The sequence below is a fragment of the Haliotis cracherodii genome, unplaced genomic scaffold (assembly GCF_022045235.1).
Source record: "Haliotis cracherodii isolate W230 unplaced genomic scaffold, xgHalCrac1.p SCAF_3, whole genome shotgun sequence".
In the NCBI taxonomy this organism is placed as follows: Eukaryota; Metazoa; Mollusca; class Gastropoda; order Lepetellida; family Haliotidae; genus Haliotis; species Haliotis cracherodii.
In genome coordinates this window covers 22,366,042-22,380,434 of record NW_027266286.1, presented here as the reverse complement: position 1 = coordinate 22,380,434, position 14,393 = coordinate 22,366,042, and the positions used below count along the sequence as shown (strand labels likewise).

General features: G+C 47.6%; 1 protein-coding gene across 2 annotated transcripts; it reads left to right on the top strand.

The window, feature by feature from the left end:
- Window positions 1-1,444: 1,444 nt before the first annotated feature.
- LOC139475012 (uncharacterized) lies at window positions 1,445-13,885 on the top strand. Of its 2 annotated transcripts, none has more exons than XM_071258223.1 (8): window positions 1,445-1,738; window positions 4,377-4,435; window positions 7,338-7,478; window positions 7,918-8,094; window positions 8,561-8,629; window positions 9,465-9,763; window positions 10,242-10,349; window positions 12,043-13,885. In XM_071258223.1, the coding sequence occupies exons 2-8, from the start codon at window positions 4,390-4,392 to the stop codon at window positions 12,547-12,549; spliced, it is 1,347 nt and encodes a 448-aa protein (XP_071114324.1). In that variant the 5' UTR covers window positions 1,445-1,738; window positions 4,377-4,389; the 3' UTR covers window positions 12,550-13,885. The 2 variants fall into 2 exon arrangements, with proteins under 2 accessions (XP_071114324.1, XP_071114322.1); XM_071258221.1 differs by having other exon boundaries at window positions 1,445-1,916.
- The last annotated feature ends 508 nt before the right edge of the window (window positions 13,886-14,393 follow it).

The following is a 14,393-nucleotide window of genomic DNA, read 5'->3' as shown; positions in this document are numbered from 1 at the left end:
TGGACGCTCTTGACTCGGGACGATGTGGAAACAAGACTTTGATAAAAAGGCTAGTGGACGCTATTGCCTCGGGTAGATATGGAAACAAGTCTTTGATAAAAAGGCTAGTGGACGCTCTTGCCTCGGGAAGATGTGGAAACAAGACTTTGATAAAAAGGCTAGTGGACGCTCTTGCCTCGGGAAGATGTGGTAACAAGACTATGATAAAAAGGCTAGTGGATGCTCTTGCCTCGGGAAGATATGGAAACAAGACTTTGATAAAAAGGCTAGTGGACGCTCTTGCCTCGGGAAGATGTGGAAACAAGATTTTGATAAAAAGGAAAGTGGACGCTCTTGCCTCGATGCTGTACACAGGACGTCACTGCTAGTGAGAGGTGTATGTACCAAGGGTGGGGGTATCAGGACATTGTATGGCGATCCATGGGCAGCATTCAGTGGCCGGGGACGATGTATCAAGCCATAAGGGGAACACCAGGACTGCAGATCACAAACTGAATCAGGCCAGGTCAGTTATCAACCAGACACAGCATGGACCCGTCATCATGGCGACCTTAACAGGATCCCCCTGAAATGTAATCTCATGAGCTCACCACCATATACCACGTGACTACATGTTGTTTTTATTACAGATAATAAATTCCTGTCTTTGCTGATGTGTTCTTGTAGATTATTGTTTGTTGTTTAACGCCGCACTGAGCAATATTCCAGCTATATGACGGCGGTATGTATATAATCGCATCTGGACCGGACGATCTAGTATTTGGTGTAATGAGTCCACGCCGTTGGGTATGATGCCAAGCAATCAGCCAAATCACTGAGCCTAACCACCCGATTCATTTAATCGCCTCTTACAGGTTAGGTTGCCGAGGACACATTCTATCCAGGAGAGCGGTGTCAGAGCGGTGTTAAGGGGAATGATATTTTGTAGATCGCTAATTGGGACAGGTGGACTTTCTGAATAGGCAGTGAGGAGATCGAGACCTGCATATAGTCAGTATAATAAACACTGAATGAAAACATATATACCCAATCAGAAAATCAGTACTACAAATACAATCTACCATAGATACTACCTGTACATTCTACCCTGAACACACCCACCACAGTCAACCTTAAAAACAGGCAGATCATTCTACCCTGAGCACTTCACTGAACACAACCTCATCCAGTAAAATCTACACAGACACAACCGATATATAGATTCTCCGGTTAATATTGATTCACCTGAAAGTCTAGTCGCCAGTGTGATATACGTTGCATTTTATCACTATATAAATAGCAGTGTGATCTCAAGCGGTGTGACAGGGCAGATTTTCTACCAGAATTAGAGTTCGCCAGCTTATTATTATCCGCCTTTCTATATGATGTTTATATTAAGCTACATTAGACGACGGGTTTCCATAACATTAGACGTCTTCAGAGTGAACGTCAGCCTAGATGAATAACCTCCCCACCTGTCTAACCAGCCCAGTCTACCCGTTATACACTTAGGGTCGTCTATTGCGAATACAGTTTGGGGTACGACGATTGCTTCCAAGAAGCTTTCGGGCCCCTGAACATGCTTTGTGAGCAGAACAAAGAAACGTCTAGGCAGAACGGGCACACCCGTAGCTGTATGTGTGTATCTGTAGTTTAGTGGGACACCCGATATAGGGAGGAAACTGTTTAAGGAGGCGGCCATTGTGTTTTCATGATACAGCCCCAGCTGACGTAGAGCTTGTTGAAGTTAGCGTTCTGCGTGAGTGACACCAGGAAGACCTTATCTTGTGTGTGTGACATCTACCTGTGCAGTGCGCAGTATTTTGTATCAACTGTTTTGATCTACCCGGCTGTTATCGGCACATGTAGGAATATACCGTCCCCGGGATGTTGCATGCCTGTCTGTACTAACAAAGTGTGCAGTCGTGGGTGGAGACGTGAGTAGTGACATCATGTCTAAGACTAATTAATAATGACATGATACACCCTTATTTTCTATATCTAACGTCCGTGTACCCGGATTACTCAGCACTATAAATGCGTCCTTCATTTGACCTGCATATATGAACTGATTGTTTGTTCAGTGGACCCGTATTTAGCAACTGAAACATGTGTTGGTCCCTACACCCGGATTTGTATACAGGTATTCTGGTTGGCCCGTATACCCGTGTTTGTGTACAGGTAAATGCGTTGGTGCGTGTACCAGCATTGTCAGTCAGTCATGTGTAACCCAGACAGGTATTCGGTGCGAGGATACAAATCCATCACTGACCCTGTATCTGTACATGTCTGCCCGAATTTCGTAATATTGGCCACCCCTGCAACACTGGGTTATCTCCCTTCCCTCTGCACGGGGAAGTTCACACTGGTTTTATTTTAAGAGTGACTTACTTGTATCTCTTCCCCATTGATACAATATCTCCGAAAGTAAACAATCTCCCAGCCGTCTCTCTTCCCCATCGATGTAAAGTCCCAAGAGGTGACCCACCGCCCACCCATCTCTTCCCCAGTGATACAAGGTCTCAAGAAGTAAACCACCACCCACCCGTCTCTCTTCCCCAGTGATACAAGGTCTCAAGAAGTGACCCACCACCCACCCGTCTCTCTTCCCCGCCGATACAAGGTCTCTAGAAGTAAACCACCGCCAATCCGTCTCTCTTCCCCACCGACAAAAAGTCTCAAGAAGTGACCAACCACCCACCCGTCTCTCTTCCCCACCGACACAAAGTCTCAAGAAGTGACCCACCGCCAACCCGTCTCTCTTCCCCACCGACACAAAGTCTCAAGAAGTGAACCACCGCCAACCCGTCTCTCTTCCCCACCGACACAAAGTCTCAAGAAGTGACCCACCGCCCACCCGTCTCTCTTCCCCAACGATACAAAGTCTCAAGAAGTGAACCACCGCCAACCCGTCTCTCTTCCCCACCGACACAAAGTCTCAAGAAGTGACCCACCGCCAACCCGTCTCTCTTCCCCACCGATACAAAGTCTCAAGAAGTGAACCACCGCCCACCCGTCTCTCTTCCCCACCGATACAAAGTCTCAAGAAGTAAACCACCGCCAACCCGTCTCTCTTCCCCACCGATACAAAGTCTCAAGAAGTGAACCACCGCCCACCCGTCTCTCTTCCCCACCGATACAAAGTCTCAAGAAGTAAACCACCGCCAACCCGTCTCTCTTCCCCACCGATACAAAGTCTCAAGAAGTGAACCACCGCCCACCCGTCTCTCTTCCCCACCGGTACAAGGTCTCTAGAAGTAAACCACCGCCCACCCGTCTCTCTTCCCCACCGATACAAGGTCTCTAGAAGTAAACCACCGCCAACCCGTCTCTCTTCCCCACCGACACAAAGTCTCAAGAAGTGACCCACCGCCCACCCGTCTCTCTTCCCCACCGACACAAAGTCTCAAGAAGTGACCAACCACCCACCCGTCTCTCTTCCCCACCGACACAAAGTCTCAAGAAGTGACCCACCGCCAACCCGTCTCTCTTCCCCACCGATACAAGGTCTCTAGAAGTAAACCACCGCCCACCCGTCTCTCTTCCCCACCGACACAAAGTCTCAAGAAGTGACCCACCGCCAACCCGTCTTTCGGCCGCGTCATTCCAAAAGATGTTTCTTGTTGTTACACTGTCTGGCGCTTGGCTAAAAGAAGGACTGGTGGGCTTTATACTGTCACTCTATATCGTCACTGTCTCAGTATCCATGTATCCATGTTTTACTGCAGCATTGTATCTAAGTGGGCTTGCACTATAAAATCGGCCTCAGTACAGACTCGTACAAGGGCGCAACACACACACACACGTCGCTATATAAGTGCAATAATCTTGGAGGCGACGTTAAAACCCATTTAACCTCGCCTCACCTGTCTTATAGTGAGGTGAGGTGAGGTGAGGTGAGGTGAGGTGAGGTGAGGTGAAATGGGGTTTAACGTCGCGTCCAAGATTATTGCACTGATATAGCGACGTGCATGTACGTGTGTGTGTGTGTGTGGCTGCTTGTACTAGTCCGGACTGATGCCGATTTAAAGTGCTAGCTCACTGAGATACCATGCCGCAGTTTAACATGAATACCCCACTCAGACACAGTATACTGACTCCGAGTGGAGTTTTAGCCCCTTGTTTTAGCCCCTTAATGCCGAGCGCTAGACAGGGTAACAACAAGTACCATCTTTTAACGTCTTTTGGTATGACGCAGCCGGGGATCGAACCCCGGTCCTTCCGCTCTCCAGGCGGACGCTCTACCACAAGACCACGGAGGCGGTTGTCTTATAGTGACTGTTAGTAACTAGTGTATAGTGATATGAAGAACCGGGAACTTCCTTTTCTTTTAAGTGGTATATTTGGCGTATTGTTATTATTGTTGTCATTATCATTATTACTATCACGTGTTTCAGGTGAATTACGTCAATGATGGGGTTATTCCGCTACTTGACGTCAGGTCCACGTGTTTTAGGTATGTGTTTTTGTACATATTCATATTTTAAGTAAACCCTGGAATGGGACAATGAAATGACTTATCTCAAGATTGATATGGAATACGCTGTTCAGTTGGAGCAGGGTGTCTTGAATATCAGGGTGTCTGGAACATCGAGGTGCACTGTTTGGCAGTGTGTCTGGAACATCGAGGTGCACTGTTTAACAGGGTGTCTGGAACATCGAGGTGCACTGTTTAACAGGGTGTCTGGAACATCGAGGTGCACTGTTTAACAGGGTGTCTGGAACATCGAGGTGCACTGTTTAACAGGGTGTCTGTGGAACATCGAGGTGCACTGTTTGGCAGTGTGTCTGTGGAACATCGAGGTGCACTGTTTCACAGGGTGTCTGGAACATCGAGGTGCACTGTTTAACAGGGTGTCTGTGGAACATCGAGGTGCACTGTTTAACAGGGTGTCTGGAACATCGAGGTGCACTGTTTGGCAGTGTGTCTGGAACATCGAGGTGCACTGTTTAACAGGGTGTCTGGAACATCGAGGTGCACTGTTTAACAGGGTGTCTGTGGAACATCGAGGTGCACTGTTTGGCAGTGTGTCTGGAACATCGGGGTGCTCTGTTTGGCAGTATGTCTGGAACATCGAGGTGCACTGTTTAACAGGGTGTCTGGAACATCGAGGTGCACTGTTTAACAGGGTGTCTGGAACATCGAGGTGCACTGTTTAAAAGGGTGTCTGGAACATCGAGGTGCACTGTTTAACAGGGTGTCTGTGGAACATCGAGGTGCACTGTTTGGCAGTGTGTCTGGAACATCGAGGTGCACTGTTTAACAGGGTGTCTGGAACAACGAGGTGCACTGTTTCACAGGGTGTCTGGAACATCGAGGTGCACTGTTTAAAAGGGTGTCTGGAACATCGAGGTGCACTGTTTAACAGGGTGTCTGTGGAACATCGAGGTGCACTGTTTAACAGGGTGTCTGGAACATCGAGGTGCACTGTTTGGCAGTGTGTCTGGAACATCGAGGTGCACTGTTTAACAGGGTGTCTGGAACAACGAGGTGCACTGTTTCACAGGGTGTCTGGAACATCGAGGTGCACTGTTTCACAGGGTGTCTGGAACATCGAGGTGCACTGTTTAACAGGGTGTCTGTGGAACATCGAGGTGCACTGTTTAACAGGGTGTCTGGAACATCGAGGTGCACTGTTTAAAAGGGTGTCTGGAACATCGAGGTGCACTTTTTAACAGGATGTCTGTGGAACAACGAGGTGCACTGTTTAACAGGGTGTCTGGTTTTTAACAGGGTGTCTGTGGAACATCGAGATGCACTGTTTAACAGGGTGTCTGGAACATCGAGGTGCACTGTTTGGCAGTGTGTCTGTGGAACATCGAGGTGCACTGTTTGGCAGTGTGTCTGTGGAACATCGAGGTGCACTGTTTAACAGGGTGTCTGTGGAACATCGAGGTGCACTGTTTAACAGGGTGTCTGTGGAACATCGAGGTGCACTGTTTGGCAGTGTGTCTGGAACATCGAGGTGAACTGTTTAGCAGGGTGTCTGGAACATCGAGGTGCACTGTTTGGCAGTGTGTCTGTGGAACATCGAGGTGCACTGTTTAACAGGGTGTCTGTGGAACATCGAGGTGCACTGTTTAACAGGGTGTCTGTGGAACATCGAGGTGCACTGTTTGGCAGTGTGTCTGGAACATCGAGGTGCACTGTTTAAAAGGGTGTCTGGAACATCGAGGTGCACTGTTTAACAGGGTGTCTGTGGAACATCGAGGTGCACTGTTTAACAGGGTGTCTGGAACATCGAGGTGCACTGTTTGGCAGTGTGTCTGGAACATCGAGGTGCACTGTTTAACAGGGTGTCTGGAACAACGAGGTGCACTGTTTCACAGGGTGTCTGGAACATCGAGGTGCACTGTTTCACAGGGTGTCTGGAACATCGAGGTGCACTGTTTAACAGGGTGTCTGTGGAACATCGAGGTGCACTGTTTAACAGGGTGTCTGGAACATCGAGGTGCACTGTTTAAAAGGGTGTCTGGAACATCGAGGTGCACTTTTTAACAGGATGTCTGTGGAACAACGAGGTGCACTGTTTAACAGGGTGTCTGGTTTTTAACAGGGTGTCTGTGGAACATCGAGATGCACTGTTTAACAGGGTGTCTGGAACATCGAGGTGCACTGTTTGGCAGTGTGTCTGTGGAACATCGAGGTGCACTGTTTGGCAGTGTGTCTGTGGAACATCGAGGTGCACTGTTTAACAGGGTGTCTGTGGAACATCGAGGTGCACTGTTTAACAGGGTGTCTGTGGAACATCGAGGTGCACTGTTTGGCAGTGTGTCTGGAACATCGAGGTGAACTGTTTAGCAGGGTGTCTGGAACATCGAGGTGCACTGTTTGGCAGTGTGTCTGTGGAACATCGAGGTGCACTGTTTAACAGGGTGTCTGTGGAACATCGAGGTGCACTGTTTAACAGGGTGTCTGTGGAACATCGAGGTGCACTGTTTGGCAGTGTGTCTGGAACATCGAGGTGCACTGTTTGGCAGTGTGTCTGGGACATCGAGACTCTTTACTCACAAATTGCAGTCATATCACTGTCCTTGGACATCATTGGAATATCTGCTACCGGTTCATTGACAGCAATTGTAGGTTGACTACAGTTAACTGACATCAATGGTAGATTTGCTTCTGCCCATTTGCGTCAATGGTAGGTCTGCTACGGTTCATTGACATTAATGGTAGGTCTGCTACGATACATTGGCATCAATGGCAGGTCTGCTACGGTTCTCTGACAACAGTCGTAGCAACATTATTGTGCATTGTTACTGTCCGTGACTTCAGTGGTGTTTCTGCCACTGTAAACACTGACTTCTATAGTAGTCTGCTTCTACATAGGTTTTGCAACAAGCGATGTTTATTGCAGGTAGACGTCCGTTACTCGCACCGGTGTTTCTGCTGCTGGTGGCGACGTTATTCTACTTCGTCACAATACTGCAGACATCAGGCACCCAGGCTTCTGCAGGCGGCAGGAACCTGCCCTCGCACCCACAGGACCTCCTTCACGGTAAACATTATGTCAACACACAGACTGTATGATGGTGTTCGTATCTAACGTCAATTAAAGTCGGCTGTAAAAGAATGCTGATTATTCTTTTTTGCTTATTCCGTTTATTTATATTATCAGGGGCACGGGCCAGTCATCTAAGGCGCCACATTTTGCTGTGCAGTGTTGAATCTCTTGGCCAGAAACCTAAGGGTTCAAATCACGGTTCGACCCGATTACGTTTCTTGGTTTGCCAGCACCATACCGTGCTCGTTTATTTCACCGAATCGGTAAACGTCTTTTCGGGCTTTCCAAGCTCACACGCCGTGATATAACTGGAATACTGTTAAGCGGCGTAAACCCAGCTCACTCACTTATTTATGACTTATCATTGTTGGTATTTGATATTTCGGACTGCGCACCAAACTTGTTTAACATGAATATTCTTTGTGGTTGAAAGACCTACGTCATACAGATCAAGACCGCCGTGCAAGAAAAAGCCCCCAAACACACAGTGAGAGACATAGAAAACATGGCGGAGACGTCAGGGGTGTCATCAGACAGCGCCAGGTCGTGGATGACGACAGCGACAATGTTGTTGACAGACTTGTAGGTTTATACAAGAAGAAGCTTGATGGTGAGTACTACCGGGATGTGTACTATAGGCAAAGGTGAGGTGGGGTGAAATGGGGTTTAACGTCGCGTCCAAAATTATTGCACTTATAGAGTGTGTGTGTGTGTGTCTGCTTGTACTAGTCCAGACTGTTGCCGATTTATAGTACTAGCTCACTGAGATTAACATGAATACCCCACTCAGACACTGACTCCGAGCCGACCAGTCCTTGTTTTAGCCCCTTAATGCCGAGCGCCAGACAGGGTAACAACAAGTACCACCTTTTAACGTCTTTTGGTATGGCGCGCCGGGAATCGATCCCCGAACCTCGAACCGTCTCCGGGCGGACGCCCTACCATTAGACCACGGAGGCGGTCCTATAGGCAAAGATTGACATCAGCAGCACATTGTTGTGGGTTGCGTTTCAGGCAAAGATGGTGTTAGTGTCGTGGATGTCGTTGATGCTGAGGCTATTTTGTATCTGTTCCAGTTCTGACGTCACGGCGTCGTAACGTCTTCCCTTCCCCGCAGAAGAGCTGCACCCAAGAGAGGAGCATATGTAAGTCAAGGGAGGCAGCTCCTGAAAGTAACACGGATTTTGTGGACTATGAGTGAGTGAGTGAGTGAGTGAGTGAGTGAGTGAGTGAGTTGGGTTTAACGCCGCTTTTAACAGTATTCCAGTTATATCACGGCGTGTCATCTTAATATGGGAGGAAAGCCCGAACTGATGCAGGTCTCAGACATTTACCACTAGAGTGAAACCCACGAGCACGGGTATGGTGCTGACAAACCTAGAAACATAATCGGGGCGAACCGGGATTCGAACCCACAATCACAGGTTTCTGGTGTGCCCAAGGGACGCAACTCTGCACAGCGAATCGCGGCGCCTTAGACGACTGGGCCACCCGTGCCCCCTAGGGACCATGTGTCAGTGGTATCAGGCTCAGCAAAGTGGCAGGGGCGTTGGTGAGATAATAATCGGGTCTTTACGACGATTTAGTAAACAGTCATCAATATCATGGTTTGCACCACTACAAATTGTCAGCCACATTGTTATCATGTAGGGAGGTGGGGGAGGGGCGGTCAGGTAGCCTAGTGGTTTAAGCGTTCGCCCGTCACGCCGAAGACCTAGGTTCGATTCCCGACATGGGTACAATGTGTGAAGGCCATTTCTGGTGTGTCCCGCCGTGATATTGCTGGAATATTGCTAAAAGCGGCGTAAAACCATACTCACTCACTCATGCGGGGATTCAAATCCGAACTTCTGCTTGACAAACAAACGGCTTAACAACTAGTCTAACCCACTGATGTATCTGATGTATCATCTCAGAGATGGTCATACTGTACAAACATTCACGAATTAATAAAATATGTTTGTTCATAAATGTTTTCAGTTCGACCATGTGTAGATGACACGTGCTCCGACAGCTTCCTTCACCCACCGGAAGAAAATTTGCGTGATCTGCTCCGTCGCCAACACGTGATTCCGGCCAAATACCTGCGGGTGCTGCGTAACATGACTGACCCATCAGTAGACAAGACCAGTGTCACCTTCCTGACGGGTGTGTCCGCCAACCACTACCTCGAGGGTCAGCCGCTCATCAAGAACCTCGTGGAGGAGGTGTTCCCCAGTCAGCTGGACTTCCGGTTCTACGTGTATGACCTTGGCCTCAACGACAAACAGCGACATTCCGTGAGTGAATTCTCAATCCTGCTAAAGTCATGTTTATTTTGTTCTTTAACGTCGGACCGCCTCCGTGGTCTAGTGGTAGAGCGTCCGCCTGGAGAGCGGAAGGTCCGGGGTTCCATCCCCGGCCGCGTCATACCAAAAGACGTTAAAAGATGGTACTTGTAGTTACCCTGTCTGGCGTTCGCCATTAAGGGGCTAAAACAAGAACTGGTCGGCTCGGAGTCAGTATACTGTGTCTGAGTGGGGTATTCATGTTAAACTGCAGCATGGTATCACAGTGAGCTAGCACTATAAATCGGCATCAGTCCGTATTAGTACAAGCAGCCACACACACACACACACACACACACACACACACACACACACACACGTGCATGCACGTCGCTATATAAATATGTAAATGTAAATATGTAAATATGCAGTTTCTTGTTGCTTTGGAAACATACAGACATCTCATCATACTGCTCCCTTCTTGCCTCAGTTCCAGAACCACTGCCCCCAGTGCCAGTTGAGGAGCTTCCCCTTCTCGCAGCTTCCTCCCGTCTTCTCCAACCTCAAGTCATATGCCTGGAAGTCAGCCATCATACAGGTAGGTGTGGTCGGTATAGGTTTGGTGTCACCCTCACAATGGAAGGCGTGGTCATCATAAAGATGAGGTTGTGTGTATTCACCATAGAGGTGTGTGTATTCACCAATAGGGGTTGGTGTATTCACCATAGATATTGGTGTATTCATCACAGAGGCTGGTCTATTCATCACAGCGGTGGGTGTATTCACCATAGAGGTGTGTGTATTCACCATAGAGGTGTGTGTATTCACTATAGAGGAGGGTGGATTCACTATAGAGGTGGATGTATTCACCACAGAAGTGTGTGAAATTCACCATTGAGGTTGATGTATTCACCATAGAGGTTGCTGTATTCACCATAGAGGTGGGTGTATTCACCATAGAGGCGTGTGTATTTACCACAGAGGTTGGTGTGTTAACTATAGATGTGGGTGTATTCACCATAGAGGTTGGTGTATTCACCATAGATATTGGTGTATTCATCACAGAGGCTGGTCTATTCATCACAGCGGTGGGTGTATTCACCATAGAGGTGGGTGTATTCACCCCTGAGGTTGGTGTATTCACCCCAGAAGTTGGTGTATTCACCCCAGAGGTTGATGTATTCACCATAGAGGTGGGTGTGATCATCCTAAGAAGCTCGTTCCGTCTTAATACACGTGTGTTTGTCGACAGGAGTAAATTGAATGTCTTTTGGTGAACATTGCTACGGGTAGATAGCATGAAATGAATACGTGTGGGTATGCTTGGTTGAAAAATCCCTCCACGAGTAAATCTTTCAGGTAACGCGAGGTGACATGTTAACATTTACTCACAAGCTCCTGCTTTGATATTAGCCATTGTGACAATTGTTTGTTGTGGTATGTTTGAACCCATTGTCTAGCGAAGATGGGGTCAGAATAATCACCTAATTCTAGATAACTGATAACATTCTAAAATCCATGAGAAGCAAAAATGCAAAATATGTCTTAATATGTTTGTTGCAGATGCACAGAAATCTACAAAACGTTAAAATTCTCAAATGAATCTTTAATTTGGAACACTGATTGTGTGAATAGCGGGTGATACTGGTAGGACAGTACATGGTTTCCCTTCTCGCGAACACCTGGTGTCATCACTGATTTTTAGTGATTCATACACCTCTTTTACCTTTCACGTCCAATGGTATCAATTTCGTCGGATAATCTGGCGTTGAGATTGCGTATTTCCACCACCAATCAATGCATTCGGGAAGATCCGGGGTAGAATATATATAGGTCTTCAGCAACCCATGCTTGCCGTAAAAGGCGACTATGCTTGCCGTCAAAGGCGACTAACGGGATCGGGCGGTCAGGCTCGCTGACTTGGTTGATGCATGTCATTGATCCCTATTGCGTGGATCGATGCTCATTATGTCAATCACTGGATTGTCACTATGCTTGCCGTCAAAGGCGACTAACGGGATCGGGCGGTCAGGCTCGCTGACTTGGTTGATGCATGTCGTTGATCCCTATTGCGTGGATCGATGCTCATTATGTCAATCACTGGATTGTCTGGTCCAGACACGATTATTTACAGACCGACGTCAAATAGCTGAGATATGGCTGGGAGTGCGGCTTTCAACAACAAACAAACAAACAAACAAACAAACAAACAAAACAAAACAATGTAAATACATGTTTGTGGTCAACATGTCATGACTGCACTACTACAAATACCCCCCTTCCTCTCACAGGCTCATCTCCCACTGTCGGACTTCGTCATCTGGGCCGACTCTTCTGTCAGGTTCACAACTTCAAATCTCACGTCAGTTCTCGAGGAAGTACGAGAGCGTGGCATGATGGTCTCCACGTCATCCATCTCCACAGCCATTCACACAGATCCCCGGATGTACGACTATTTTGGAGTGACGTCATGTCTCATGTCCCGCTTCCGGGAGTTGGAGGGCGGGTTCTTGTTATGGCACAACAGTTTCTACACCCAGCACGCCATCCTGTCCCCCTGGCTGGCCTGCGCCTTCTCCCCCAAGTGCATGTACCTGTATAAGACACCCGCGCCATCTAGCGTGTATGACTGCAGGATGAAGGTCAGGACTTACGGCACGTGTCATCGATTTGACCAATCAGCAATGAGTAGCATTCTTTCAAAACTTTACGGAGACAATGTGGGGTTCTTCATTGTGAGGAAGGGACGAATACACAAGTACAATCTCCATGAAAAATTTCAATATTTAGCTGACTGAAATGTGGAGTATATGATTTGGGCCCTGGGCCCTCTTTCACAAAGCGATCTTAGCGTAAGATGATCTTAACTCCTTACTTTAACATAGGATTACGGGGCGGTCGGGTAGCCTAGCGGTTAAAGCGTTCGCTCGTCACGCTGAAGACCCGGGTTCGATTCCCGACATGGGTACAATGTGTGAAGCCCATTTCTGGTGTCCCCCACCGCGATATTGCTGGAATATTGCTAAAAGCGGCGTAAAACCAAACTCACTCACTCACTAACATAGGATTACGATAGTCTTAGCGCTAAGATCGTTTTGTGCAAGGGGGTCCTGGTTACGAGATGTAAAGGTTTTCTAGTATTGGTTTACATTCGTCATTTGCCGTTACAAAATGTTACAACATATGCGATCGTAGACTGGACCACGTGAGCTAATGTGTTAAAACACATGCGATCGTAGACTTGACCACGTAGACTTGCGATCGTAGATTGGACCACGTGAGCTGACATGTTACAACAGCTGCGATCGTAGACTGGACCACGTGAGCTAAAATGTTACAACATATGCAATCGTAGAATGGACCACGTGAGCTGACATGTTACAACAGCTGCGATCGTAGACGGGACCACGTGAGCTGACATGTTACAACAGCTACTATCGTAGACTGGACCACGTGAGCTGACATGTTACAACAGCCCGATCGAAATGAGGTGTGCACTTTGTGAACTGTTTGTTTGTTGTTTAACGCCGCACTCAGCAATTTTCCAGTTACATGACGACGGTCTGTATATAATCTAGTCTGGACCAGAAAATCCAGTGAGTGACATCATGAGCATCGGTCCACGCAATTGGGATACAATCACATGCATGAACTAAGTCAGCGAGCCTGACCACCCGATCCCGATGGGTTGCTGAAGACCACTTTGTGAACTGATATTTTAGTCAGTCATTATTCCTGAAATGTGACGTTATGGGATGTAGCACTTAATAGTATTTGAGGGAGTCGGGTTTAACCCGTTTTCAACAATATATCAATTATATCACGATGTGTCAGCTTGATGTGGGAGATGTCTGAAATGTTTACTTCTTTGGTGAAACTAGCCACGGGTGTGGTGCTGTTAAGCTAAGAAACATAATCAGGAGAATCGAGATTCACAATTCCGATCATAGATTTCTGGCACGCCGAAAGGACGCACCTAAGCACAACGAATTTGGGGTGCCATAGAAATTCGCCATGTCTCAGACGACTGGCAAGCACATAATTACTGCGAACCGTTATTGTGTGGGAAACCCCCCTAAAGTCAAGTTTGTTACGTTTTATAGAATACTTTGACAAAATATAGCAAATCTTGACATCAAATTGTTGTTGTCTTTTGTTTAAGTAGACCCACATGTTGGCGTCTTTGCGTGCTCCATGGTCACACATGCACACATGCACACACACACACACAAAAATCCACACACGCACACATTCACACGCGCGCACACACACACATGCACACACGCAAACATGCACACCCGCACGCATTCACACACGCACATATGCTCACACGCACACATGCACATTCACACACGCACACATTCACACGCGCGCGCACACACACATGCACACGCACACATTCACACTCGCGCGCACACACACATGCACACACGCACATTCACACATGCACGCATTCACACACACGCACACATTCACACACACATGCACACACGCACACATGCACGAACACACACACATGCACACACGCAAACATTCGCACATTCACACACGCACACATGCACACACACATGCACACAGTACGCTCTATTCCGGTGAAATGACAACAAACGCATGAGTTCTTTCCTTCAGAAATAATTAATTT